Source organism: Borostomias antarcticus, assembly GCF_949987555.1.
Source record: "Borostomias antarcticus genome assembly, chromosome: 18".
Classification (NCBI taxonomy): domain Eukaryota; kingdom Metazoa; phylum Chordata; class Actinopteri; order Stomiiformes; family Stomiidae; genus Borostomias; species Borostomias antarcticus.
The window spans coordinates 5,562,500-5,576,460 of NC_140251.1; the positions used below are offsets into that span (position 1 = coordinate 5,562,500).

The window sequence follows — 13,961 nt, forward strand, 5'->3', positions numbered from 1 at the left end:
GACTCCATGCTGTCCAGTCTTAGCCCCACGACGGAGCCAGCCCTCCTCACCAGCTTGTTAGACTCCCCAGACTTGATGCTACCTCCCCAGCAGGCGACGGCAAAGAACAGTGTTCTGGCTACCACAGACTGGCAGAACATCCACACTGCTACACACCTGAGCCTCCTGAGGAAGAACAGTCTGCTTTGTCCTTTCCTATAGAGGGCTTGTCAGTCCAGTTTGTTGTTCAGATACAGTACACTCCCAGGAACTTGTATGAGTCCACCATCTCAACCTCCTCCCCCTTGATGGTGATGGGGGTTGGAGGCCTCCTGTTCTTTCTGAAGTCCACCACCAGTTCCTTGGTCTTGATGATGTTGAGTTGGAGCTGGTTCTCTGACCATTCAATGAATCTCCTGACCACGTCCCTGTACTCCTCCTCATCATCTGCCCTAATGCAGCCCACAATAGAGAAGTCGTCTGAGAACTTCTGGAGATGGCACGCTCCAGAGTTGTGGCTGAAGTCAGAGGTGTAGAGGGTGAACAGGAAATGAGACAGGGCTGTTCCTTGGGGGGCGCCCGTCTTGCTAATCACCACGTCAGACAGGCAGCCCTGCAGACGGACATATTGTGGCCTGCCAGTGAGGTAGTCTGTGATCCAGGCCACTGAGTTGTGGTCTTTGTTTGTTTGTTTGTTTGTTGTCCCGCTGCCCTCTTAACTCTTAAATAATAGGGTTTTTTTCTGGAAATCCAAATACTATAGACTCAAATCCATCACATGCACCTCTGAAGAGAGAGAAAGACAGAGAGACAGAGAGACTATCAATGGCTCTCTGTCTCTCTTTCTCTTGGCCTTTCGCCTATTCTATCACATGTTTTCTCATCCCTCTTCTGTTTCCTGTCCTGGCACGGGGCTGGTAGCTGGCAGCTGGGGGGGGGGGGGAACCCCCACTAGCATATTTACTGTAGTCCTCCTGACCAGTGACATGGAGGCTGGCCCTGGTCCACCTTCACCACAACTGGAAATAAGCTTTGCACGTGGCTGAGCAGTCTGGTCTGGTCTAGTCATCTGTCCTGCTCGCCTTCGTCTGTTGTGGCTGACGCGGCCACAGGGAAGCCTTCGGGAGCCGTTGGGCTACAATCGCATTCTGTCAGCTATCCCAGTCCTGGGATTGAATCAGGGCACAGGAGCCCAAATGTCTCCTCTCTCTCGCTTAGTAAAATTAAGAGAATGAAGGAATCCAGTAAAAGAGTTCAAGTCTCAAATGTATGTCTGAACGGTGCTCAGAGGCAGGACATTGGCCCAGCTGATCCTCGGCCCAGTCTGCTGGATAAGATCTAACTGACGGAAAACTGTGTGCGTGTGTGTGCGTGTGTGTGCGCGTGTGTGCGCGCGCGTGCGGGGGGGGTCCTCCAGGTCCTGTGATGAACTGTACTTGCATTCTGCAGATGTCATCTCAGAACAGAGTTCACAGGCGCCCCGTGTCTCTGATGTTGGGCTGTAGTCGTGATGAGTTGGGTTGTGTGACAGAGGTTGGGTAGAGGCCATTAGATATTAAGGCTCCTCACGTATGCTTTCTGTCTCCTTATGTCATGTTGAGCCACTGACAGTGCTCTTTCCTCTCACCTTGAGTGCCACAGGCCTCCCTCCCTCTCTCTCTCTCTCTCTCTCTCTCTCTCTCTCCCTCTCTTTCTCTCTTTCTCTCCCTCTCTGTCTCTCTCTCCCTCCCTCTCTCTTTCTCTCCCTCTCTTTCTCTCTCTCTCTCTCTCTCCCCCTGACTCATCCTATTTCTGTGTGTCTCTGACTCATCCTATTTCTGTGTGACTGTGACACATTGAGCAGTTAGCGTGATGACGCTTGATTTTTCTGCTAAGTATAGTTTGTTATTAATTCGTCCGTCACTGAAAGACCTTGCAAATGAGGGGTCTGCTTGCTCCTAATTGGTTTCATCTTATAAAGATGAAGACATTAACAGTTCCTAATTTGAAAACGTCTTAATGATTCTCTCCCAGCTGTCACATCTGATGCAGACTGCACCATTAACTCCATACGCCTGAGTCCTTTAGACGGCCTCTCCTCTCACACTCTGGTGTGTGGAGTCATTTTGTCTGTTTAAATACAGATTGTCAGGATGAGTGAATGAGCGTATCTGTTTCAGTGAGATGTTCACTTTGAATCGACTATCTTTATTGTGATCTTTCTTTTAACGTGCCTCTCTCTCTCTCTCTCTCCCTCCATCTCTCCCTCTCTCTCTCCTCTCTTTCTCTCTTGATCTCTCTCTCTCCATCTCTCTCTCTTTCTCTCTCTCTGCCTCCCTCCCTCTCTCTCTGTCTCCCTCTCTGTCTCACTCTCTTTCTCTCTCACTCTCTCTCTTCCTCTCTCTTTCTCTCTCTCTCTTTCTCACTTTCTCTCTCTCTCACTCTCTCTCTTTCTGTCTCTTCCTCTCTCTTTCTCTCTCTCTTTCTCACTTCCTCTCTCACTCTCTCTCTCTTTCTCTCTCTTCCTCTCTCTCTTTCTCACTTCCTCTCTCTCTCTCTTTCACTCTCTCTCTCTTTCTCTGTCTCTTCCTCTCTCTCTCTCTCTCTCTCTCTCTCTCTCCCTCCCTCTCTCTCTCTCTTTCTCTTTCTCTTTCTCTCTCTCTCTCTCACAGATCAGTCAGATGCTGGGGAATGAGATCAAGTTTGCAGTGCGGGAGCCTATAGGTCTGAGGTGAAAGAGCGCTGATCTGATCACTCACCCATCATTGATCACTCACCCATCATTGATCACTCACCCATCATTGCTACTGCAACTGCTGGATCTACAGTATAGCACCTGCCTGCATGATGCAGATGGTGGATGAGTTTCTTATGTTCTCTTCTCCTCTCCCTCTCTCTCTCTCCCTCTCTCTCTCCCTCGCCCTCTCTCTCTCTCTCCCTCGCCCTCTCTCTCTCCCCCTCCCTCTCTCTCCCTCTCACTCTCCCTCGCTCCCCTCTCTCTCTTTCTCTCTCTCTCCCTCTCTCTTCCTCCCTCTCTCTCTCATCCCTCTCTCTCTCCCTCCCTCTCTCTCTCTTTCTCACTGCAGGGTGTGGATCCTCATCTCAGCAGTGGCCTTCACAGTCATGGCCATGATGGTAAGCGCTCTGCATTACAGGTTCGACATTGACCAGCTACAGCGGGTCCACAGACAGACAGGGTTACACTATATCCCAGCTCCCCAGTGTTGCTGCCAACTCTCCCAGAGTTGGACTGTACCATTGTCGGACTGTACCATGGTAAGGGGAAGTGAAGGGAGCGGCGTGTCCTTTAACACGGAAAGGACTTTTATCGCCGCGACAGCGGAGTCTGTCCTCTGCCCTCCTCACAAACTCTGTAGCACATCTGGAGGAACAGCCCAGGCATTGTGTGGCCTGGTTGCGGTGTCACTCAATGGACTCAGTGTGGAACGGCCACAGACAGAAGCATGTTGTCCTCTTGGCGGGCTTGGCTGCTGCCGCCGTGTCTGTGAAGGGCCGGGAAGGCTGTGAGGAGCAGAGCAGTGCTGAGTGGACATAATCAGACAACAGTGGTGTAGTGATGGTTAACAATGATGTGTAAGTAAGTAGCCTTGAGAACCAATGGTTCTGGAGCCTAGAGGCCCATAGGGCAGGAGCCTATCTCCTGGTACCTTAGCGTGAGACAGCTTGATGTACAAGTACACCCCCTGGACATGACGCAGTGATGATGTAGAGATGGTTAACAGTGATGATGATGAAGATGTAGAGACGGTTAACAGTGATGATGATGATGTAGAGATGGCTAACAGTGATGATGATGATGATGATGATGATGTAGAGATGGCTAACAGTGATGATGATGATGATGATGTAGAGATGGTTAACAGTGATGATGATGTAGAGATGGCTAACAGTGGTGATGATGATGATGTAGAGATGGCTAACAGTGATGATGATGATGTAGAGATGGCTAGCAGTGATGATGACGACGATAATGATGATGTAGAGATGGCTAACAGTGATGATGATGATGATGTAGAGATGGCTAACAGTGATGATGACGACGATGATGATGATGTAGAGATGGCTAACAGTGATGATGATGAAAAAAAAATTGTTTAACAGTGGTGATGATGATGATGATCAGAGATGTTAACGATGATGATGATGATAATATAGAGATGGTTAACAGTGATGTAGACATGGTTAACTGTGATGATGAGGATGAGGATGATGATGTAGACATGGGGTGTGTTAAGTAGCTGAGCACTCAGTGAACGAATGCTCACTCTGAGCGGTTTTTTTTTCCACTTAACGATCTGCTCTAACAGCGCTGAGTTGCTAGGAGACGAGAACTTTAATCACCACCTGTTGTCTTTCTGCCACTATAGCTAACGTAGGTCCAAATGGCGAGAACATTACAACGTTGGCTAACGTCAGCAAATTATCAAAATGGAATTTAAATGTCATGTTATTTATTTACCTTCACGTATACGTTGAAGTTCTTCTTTGCCATCCGACAGCCTTCCATACCTTTCGGCATCCATCTTTATTTTATTTTTTTGTTCAGTGATGATGATTATGACGTGGTGTTTGGCTCAAACAGATCATAGTTCAAAACTGCTCACTTGTGCTCTGAGCAGATCAGTCTGAGCGTAACTGAGCGACCCGTTAAGTTAATTCTGATCACTGAGCGCTCAGCTACTTAACACACCCATGGTTAACAGTGATGTTGTGTTACCACCCCTCAGGCCCTGGTCTTCCCTAACCAGCTGTACGAGGTGATGTTCGAGGAACAGCTCTCTACTACCAGCATCTCCATCCGCCTCTACGGGGGAGCACTGCTCAGTGAGTCCTGGGTGGAGTCACACAACACACACACACACACACACACACGTGCACACATGCATGCTTTTTTTTCCTGTGGTCTTTTGTATTCTCCATTCTATGTTTTTTTTTTTTTTACATCACACTGACCCCCGTTCTTGGATCTGCCCATTCTTTCTCTGGCGACTTGCGTCAGCATCTTCTCTCTTCTCGCCCCATGTCATCAACGGATGAATTCATTGCCACGGTCGCCTCCAAACGCTGAGAGGGACCTCCTTGTACTCGCCAGCTGTACGCCCACAGCAGCATGAATGTCACTGCACAGCTTGAATCGCTTGTGGCTTTCCGCAAAGGTCAATCTGGGAGCCTGAAAGGAGCACAGAGACTTAGCGACGTCATAGTTCAGAGCACAAGTTACAGTAGCCAACCAGCAGAGCCCCCGTCCCCGGCATGCAGTAGGGGAAGGCGCGGAGACTGAGAGGGAGAAAGTGTGTGTGCGTGCACCTGTGTGTGTGAGAGAGTCTGTCTGTGCCTGTGTGAGTGTGTGTGTGTGTGTGTCTCTGTCTGTCTGTCTGTCTGTGTGTCTGTCTGTCTGTCTTTCTTTTCCTTTTTTACCTTAATTTTAGTCCCATCCCCAGATCAAAGATCTCAAGGGAGACCTAGTGGGTTTTCCAGAAAGCTGGTTCAGTAAAATCTAAGTCTAACCCTGAAGTCGATTTCGAGTTGATTCACACTGAGATTGGAAACAGTTTATGGTTCCAGAAAAGTGGGTCCCGGCTGATCCGAGTTAGCTCAATCAACCCTGAATAGGTACAGCTTGTGTTCAGCACATGCATGAGGACTACAACAAGCCATCATCAGTAGAGCTCTGATACCATGATTCACCATGGCAACCAATGAGAAAAAACTTGTCCACTGTACTTCACCCCACAGGATCCTCTGGGTTTTCTGTTCCAGAAAGATAGCTATTCTAACTCAGTTACCATGGTCTCATCAAGCAAACGGCAAAACGTTATAAAGGAATTTAGCTTACTTGGCAACGAGAAGGCAGGTTCATTGGACCAGTATAAAAATACTAATTGTATTTGTCTTTGCAGGAAATAGGCCTAATGACCAAATGAAATGTGAATGATTTGTCTTGATTTGACTGGTGGGAGTGGTAGCTCAATAGGGTATATGGGATTCTGCAGAATGTTGTTCAGATAAATCCTAAAACTCCCCTGCACAGCAGGCTATGTTGTTTACTGTAGGCCTATTCATTTATAGCCTACCTTTTGTAGCCTACTTTTATTTCTGTCTTAATTAACCTACACTTGTGTAGCCAACTTTTGGTAAAATTTTATCATCTTGTTTATTTGTCTTTTTATGAAAGCACATTGTTTGAAAGGTGCTACAGTATATCCTTAATGAGAAAAACAGTAACATAACGTTTGATTAGACAGATATTAATAGGGAATCTAATTGCCATCTCAAAATCATCTCCCAAGTAGACTAGGAGCGAATTAATTTGGCTTCAATCAGGTACAGTAGGCTAAATGAGGAAATGTGCGACGGCTGCTTCAAACTCGATATTAGATTGACATCTTGTACTGCCATTGAATTACTGTAGCTACACATACCCTGGGACAATGAATGCCATTACAACGGGATGCAGTAGAAGAGTGATTTTTCGGAAATGCATGTCATAATGCGTGTCATAACGATCCAATCCTCTGCATTAAACTAAGATATTCCAACAGTTTGAATTTGCATGCTTATTTGTGAAAATATTGGGCTTCTTTCCCATGTTTTTTCCTGTACCAGCAGCCATGTTGCATATCACTACTGGGTTTGTTACATAAAACCTGCTAGTGTCATGTGATAAAGGAACCTGCTAGTGGATTAGGTTCACAGGGTGAATTACCATGGTAACTGACTCACGCTTTCAGTTACCTCTCTTTCTGGAACGGGGTTGAGTTACCTTTCTTTCTTAAGTTTGAGTTGTCTCTCTTCCTGGAACGGAAAACCCAGAATTTACCTCATTTTCGGGGTTAGCAAACTGAATTTTCTAAACCCGCTTTCTGGAATACCGTTCCTGGCCAAAATAGCAGCATGAAAAGTTACAGACAGAAACAATATTAAAAACAACAAGGAAACATAAAATGCACGCATGCAGTGTGTGCGTGTGCGCGTGTGTGTGCATGTTTGTGTGTGTGTGTGTGTGTTGGGGGGGGGGGGGAGAAAAGGATTATCTGTGTGATGAAAATGCCCTGTGCTCCTCACTTGTTTAATTACTCATCAAACAGAGCCTCTTCCTGTGTGCCTCGCCTGCTGTGGCAGACAATAGATCGTCTGCCGTTAATTGCCTCTCCATCTCTGCCGTCTCTGCTACTCCATCTCTGCCGTCTCTGCTACTCCATCTCTGCCAGACAAATTTGATTTTCATTTTTTTGGGGGTGGGATGTGAGCAATTATTTTTTTATGTCGTTCATCAAACAAGGCACCAATTAGCCGACTGGTTGGATCAGTCAGTGTTTGTCTGGTTGGATCAGTCAGTCGTTGTCTGGTTGGATCAGTCAGTCGTTGTCTGGTTGGATCAGTCAGTCGTTGTCTGGTTGGATCAGTCAGTCGTTGTCTGGTTGGATCAGTCAGTCGTTGTCTGGTTGGATCAGTCAGTCGTTGTCTGGTTGGATCAGTCAGTCGTTGTCTGGTTGGATCAGTCAGTCGTTGTCTGGTTGGATCAGTCAGTCGTTGTCTGGTTGGATCAGTCAGTCGTTGTCTGGTTGGATCAGTCAGTCGTTGTCTGGTTGGATCAGTCAGTCGTTGTGTGGTTGGATCAGTCAGTCGTTGTCTGGTTGGATCAGTCAGTCGTTGTGTGGTTGGATCAGTCAGTCGTTGTCTGGTTGGATCAGTCAGTCGTTGTCTGGTTGGATCAGTCAGAGTTTGTCCGTTAGCCACGGCCGCCATCTTAACCAGCGTGTAATTCTGTCAGGATTCCACCATCAGCTCCTCCCGCCTCCACTCTGCTCACTCTGCACAGCCTCAAAGGCGCTTAGAAATGGCCACCGTTCCCGAGGGGGTTACGACCCCACCCGCTAGAGCGCCACGGAAGAGGAAGCTGGCCGAAACGGAAATACCCCCCCCCCCCCACCCTGTCTCCTCACGTCTCACGTCACCCTGGAGACACGCTGTTGCAAATGCCAGGATGATTATTAGGGTGAAGAGCGGAGGGGGGGGGGGATGATGTCACGGAGATGTGGGCGGACGGAGACGGGTGGGAGGAGTCTCATCTACCACACAGACGGAGCCTGGCAGGAAGGGCCCACTACACTACATCACTCCTACTCATGGCTGTCACCCTCCCCTGCTTCTCTCCTCCCTCTCCCACTCTCTCCCCTCCCTCTCCCACTCTCTCTCTCTCTCTCTCTCTCTCTCTCTCTCTCCCCTCCCCTCCCTCCCCCTCTCTCTCCCCTCCACTCCTGTGAATGTGTTGGGGAGGGCAGAGAGCAAGACTGGAGAAGGGACCTGAGTTATACTCCCAGGATATCGATGTAAAACCACATTCCACTCTGTCCTCTTATTGGCTACATAAATCAGAGGTGCCGACCCCTCTTCACACTGCTGTCTGGCTCAGCATCAGGATGATGGCATTTTGGTCGCAGGTCTTGAAATTGGCCTGATTTTTTGACAACTAATCATAGCCCAGGGAAATGCCCATACATGGGAAGGATTTTTTAATAGAGATGTCCTTGTTAAAAGCTCACAGCACACTCCCCGTTATCCCATGCCCCCTGGTCTCTGTCTCATCGTGTGGAACAGGCTCTAGCCTGGCATCAGCAGACGTAATTCGCAATGTGAAGTGTCTGGAAATCTTGCGTTTATTTTCAATTTCCAAGGGGCGTTATCAACGGTCAAACCAAAATGCCTCTGGATGCAATTGGACAGACCTACAACCAATCAGAGCAACGGAACGTGGGTTAGTCGTCGTATCAAGTGGGTGCAGTTGTTGATATTAGATAAACGGTTGTGATTGGCCCGACCACTATCTGGTCAGGTGAAAAAAGTTTCAATGGGTGGATGACCAGATTTATCTACAGAGCGAAACAGAATCTGAGCTCACGTGATCAGGCCGGGCGAAGCCAGGCTAAACAAGCTCTACACTGCAAAGAAATCCATCATCCCCAAACCAACCCCTAACCCCCTTTCCTGTGACTCCAGGTCTGTCTCTTATCATGTGGAACGGGGTCTACACCGCAGAGAAGGTCATCATCCAGTGGACTCTGCTGAGCGAGGCCTGCTACTTCGCCGTCCAGTTTTTAGGTGGGAAAATGCCGTTGGTTTACAGCACCTCTAGCAATTCATATTTTAGGGATGCGCAGAGTTCCTGCCTGTTTTACCCCCATTGACACCTCTCCAAATTCAATACTGAATCAATGAAAGTGAACCAGATCTATTATCCAGAGTTTAACTGAGGCTCTCCACTCCCTCCCCAAATTACATGCATATGCCAACACTGCCCTCTAGCGGCCAATATATAGGAGCAGTTTTTTCCACATTTCCACTGTAGTGACTCCCCTGCAGTCCAGTCGTGTTGACTGCAGGGGAACAAGGACGGTCCGTTCTGATTGTAGGGACACGCTATGAGCTCGTGAAGATGAAGGTGAACAATAAGCTATTGGAAAAAGCTGTGGATGAAAGCGATTGATTGATTGATTGATTGATTGATTGATTGATTGATTGATTGATTTATTGATTGATTTGTTAATTGATTTTATTTGACTTTTTTTTTTAAAGAAAAGCAACAGTGTATCTGAAACAAATTCATAAACACAGTATTGCTTAAAAGAAAACTGCCAAGGATAACACAAAAAAGCAGACAACTTATTTCCATTGTGGTCCTTGCTGGAAAAGTGTGTGTGTGTGCGTGTGTGCGTGTGTGCGTGTGTGCGAGAGAGAGAGAGAGAGAGAGAGAGAGAGAGAGAGAGAGAAGCAGCAGGTGTGTATACCAAGGTTATTATAGTTAACGAAAACTAACTAAAAAACGAAAACTAGGTGTGAAAAAACATTTTAGTTAACTGAAATAAAAATAAAAACTAGACTTTACAAAAAAACGATAACTAACTAAAACTGTATTGTGTGTTTACAAAACTAACTAAAATAAACTAAAATGATTGAGAAAATGTCCTTAGTTTTAGTCTTTTTCATTTCAAACATAAGCCTAGTATTTTGGGTGGATATGAAATCTATCCTCCATTTTATTTAGCTGTGCCCCTGCGCAGAAGTAACCTGACGTGGTCCAGATGGTTTGTTTCACACGGAGTGAAACAACGTGAGCTCACAAGATCAGGATGGTCTCACGAGGCTAGCGCAGAAGAATAAAAAACTAAAACTAATACTGAAACTAATAAAAACTAAACTAAAACTAAGCATTTTCAAAAAATAAAAACTAAACTAAACTAGCAAACCTGCTTTGAAACTAATCAAAACTAAACTGAAATTGAAAACAAAAAGTTAAAACGATATAAAAATAAAAACTAATGAAAAAAGCAAAACTATTATAACCTTGGTGTATACAGGCAACAGAAAAAAATCTACACAATAAGTAGCATTCAACTAATACAACATTAGATCAAACATATACAATACAATAAAATGTCCTAACTACCCTCCTAATACAAAAAGTCCTAACTACTGTACACTTCCTCATCTGCTCCCTACCCTGTGCTTTCAGTGACGTCCATCACTCTGGTGGAGATCGGCTCCATGCCCAACGCTGCCGTTGTCCTCCTCGTCAGTCGAGCAGTCTTCCTGGTGGTCACGCTGGCGTACTACTACCACCTGGGCCGCAGGAACAAGAAGATCTGAGGCCCCCCCACCCCCGTCAGCCCGTGAGCCCAGGCTAGGGAGCGGGCAGCAGCTCACAGAAGTGGGGGGTCAGAGGGTTGGGAGTCACAGGGGGGCAGGGGGGAGGGGGGAGTCACCTTTACTGACCCCTGACATGCAGCACAAGGAAGGGTCCAGGTCTCCCAGCCTGGGCTCTGTGGACATGCCGGATAGTCTTGTTGTGAAAGTGACTTTTCATTGGACGTTGAAATCAGGTCACTCTCCAAACATCACTGTTGAGAGCGGTTTGAGGGCTTAAGGTCAAGGAAGCGGTAACGATGTGTAGTACAGTTGTTCTCGTAGACCCTAGTCATGTACAGAGTAATTTGAAATACTAGGTTGTGTTATGTACAGTACTTTGATTTTTTTTTCAGGTTCAGTATTCAGTGTGATCTGTTTTGTAAAAGTGCATTTACATCTTCTTGCATCACATACCAGGACCAAGACTTTGAGCTTTAGATTTTGTGGTGTTGGTGACGTTTTTTTTCTAGTGCTCTTAAGTGAAGCCTGAATATCTGTGCTCACAAGCATGTACAGTATCTGTGTCAAAGCACCAGTCAACATGGAGAATGCTACTGTAGCTACAGAAAAGAAAGTCTTTGTTTCTGTCTTTGGGGGGAAAAGCTGCGGCCCTGCCTTGTATCAAAGATGTGTCTCTCCAAAGACTGTTGGCATGGAAAACTAGATGGACAGTTGGTTCACAACATTAAGGACACAGTGAATGGAAACTGTCAGTGTGTCAGTCAGGTTAATTTTTTTGTTTTTGTTTTGTTTTTTTACCAAAGCCAGTGGTCTAGCCAGTCAAGATGTCGTTGTATATTTCCGTTGAAATGGTGTGTCTTGGATCATGTGTGCATACATATTCAAACAATAGCAACATAGTTCTTCTGTCCTTATCCTACACGCTCTATCCAAATATACACTTGTGCTGTGTGCTTGCCCGTATGTACCGGATAGACACGCTTCACCCCAACCTAAGCTTTTGTCTTAAGGAGAGCATGTGAGTGGAATGCAGTAGGATATACTGTCAGGCAGAGTCCTCGTTTGTAATGTAGCAGACTTGTTAGTCACAGTGTATTTTCAGTCTTGCCTTAAAAAATATCGAAAAACAGCCACCAACACAGCATCCTCTGGATACTTGTATCATATATGTAAATGTAAATGGAGTAGCCATATGTAATAAGTACTGCCATGTCACCTTGTTCTTCTGAATCGAACAGGGAACACAGCTTGCCCCTTAGTTAAAATGCTTTTCAAAGATTAATCTATACTCTTCTATTGGTCAATTTTGTCCATGGTCTAATATATTCAGTTTAATAATTTTGTCCTTTTGACGTCATTATATTTGGCAATTGCATGCTATATAGTTTATTCTGTACACAAATGTACTGCAGCATATTAAGTAGCAAATTGCTCACAGCACAGAAAGTATAATTGTGAATATATTGCTACACACTGCGCTGGTACGGTACAGCTGGTGGCATCACTTCAACAGAGTTGTACAGAGAACAGCCCACTGTTGTAAATGAGCATGTTCAGTGCTGTCTGACTAGGGAGTTGCCCTGGGCTTGGCCCCACTGTGGCTTTGTGGTTCCCCGAGTCCAGCACTGGAGCCAGATGTTCTTGTTTCTACGGTGTGCGTTCGGCACAGATAGGGGACGTTAAACGAGGGTGAGGTCTCCAATGCGTGTACGAAGCAGTAATTATGTTTTTGGTGGCGTTTAATTAGACTAGGCACTCCTGACTTGCCGTGCCCCAGCCTACTGCTCTGCCCTGGCAAGGATGGTAATTATGGAGTTGAAAGAAAAACTAAATATCCATTCCTGTAGATAGGCCTCAAATCATCAGGCACATGAAGCGTTCAAAATGACTGGAGTTTTATTTTTGGGTGGAGAGGGCTGTTCCACTATGAGGGGCATGGATGAAAGGAGGTGCTCTGAACAGAAGACTGTTGAGAATCCCTAGTGCTCTGTCATATCCACTACTGATTTGACCTAGAAATGTATAGTACAGTAAAGTGAATCTGGCAAATCTATCACAAACCTCATAAACCAAAAGTGTATAGGACTGGGCTTTGGTTTGTACCCTCTGAATAAAAATGGATTAATGGTTATTGTTGTTGATCAGAATCATTGATGACCATGATTATTTCATTGTGATGCGCCACCCACTATTGTATCCATCCTATTCCAATCCATGTTATGTCCACCATTGATTAGAACAGATTTCTCTCTCCAGCTTCAAAATGTGTTGTTTGTACATACTGTAGACTACTATATTGTACCTTAAAATATATTTATCGTTATGGACCCCATATTGTTTAGTTTGAAATAAAGAATATACAATTTTTTCATTCTGAAAGACTCCTCAAGTGATGTAAAGGTGTTTATTTCCTCAACATTTTCATTGTACTATTGTTTGGCTGATTTTGTAGTGCAGCGAGTAATACTGTATGTCCTAAAATGTGTTCCTTCCTATGTACCTGGAGCCTTGTGCCAGAAACTGGAGCACAGCCTGAAACCGTGCCAGCCTCGATGCCCATGTAGGGGCAGAGTAGTGTGACATTAATAACCACACACACACACACACACACACATCACTGCAGAGCATAATAATGACACACTTTCTTATGGTTGTCCATCGAATCCGATGATGACATCCACTTCTATCAGTGACTTCTTTGGTGGCTGAATAGCCCCATCATGGACCCACACATCCTATTGCAGGTAGGACATGTAAATGTGGTGGTAGTGGCAGCGGAACCTGAACCAAAACCATGGGCTGATTTGATATCAACAAAGTGTGAAGTGCTCCAAAACAAAACAGTCAGCCTGGTTTCTTTTACCTTGACATGTCTGTACAGATAGTGACTGGAGAAGATGTTATGCAATCATACCCCTTGTTTATGTGTGTTGTGTGACTATTATCCACATGAACGTGGCTGGACAGGAACATCTCCGTATTACACACATCAATTAAAGGATTATGGAAGCTGTGTGGAGTCATTATATCAGGCCTGAATATCACATGGCCATTTGTTTAAAACAGCCTTCCAATGTGGCAGCCCCCCTCCTCTCTCTCTGTCTTCTCTGCATTGCCTGGAGTAAGGCTGAAATTCAGGGTGAAAAGGACATCTGTTTTACACAGGAAACGTATGTGTGGATTGAGGGTTGAGGGGTTGTGTGGCAGTATTACAAGGTTAAAGCTCCCCATGTCCCACTTTGCATTCTCCTCATACTTTTTCACATGTAGTTATAGTTCATATGAATCCTGGCTTCTTCATTTAATCACGGAAAAACATTCTAGGCTACTTCGCA

The 13,961-nt window shown here is 45.7% G+C and overlaps 1 protein-coding gene across 2 annotated transcripts in view; it reads left to right on the forward strand.

Moving 5' to 3' along the window:
* The window catches only part of LOC311320628 (tumor protein p53-inducible protein 11-like), a 50,861-nt gene extending 40,229 nt beyond the window's left edge, over nt 1–10,632 (forward strand). For both annotated transcript variants that reach the window (XM_084452427.1, XM_084452426.1), the window contains 5 exons: nt 2,631–2,689; nt 3,045–3,093; nt 4,707–4,803; nt 8,980–9,081; nt 10,493–10,632. In XM_084452427.1, the coding sequence (XP_084308553.1) occupies nt 2,631–2,689; nt 3,045–3,093; nt 4,707–4,803; nt 8,980–9,081; nt 10,493–10,626 (441 nt within the window). In that variant the 3' untranslated portion in view covers nt 10,627–10,632. The remainder of the gene's footprint in view (nt 1–2,630; nt 2,690–3,044; nt 3,094–4,706; nt 4,804–8,979; nt 9,082–10,492) is intronic.
* The last annotated feature ends 3,329 nt before the right edge of the window (nt 10,633–13,961 follow it).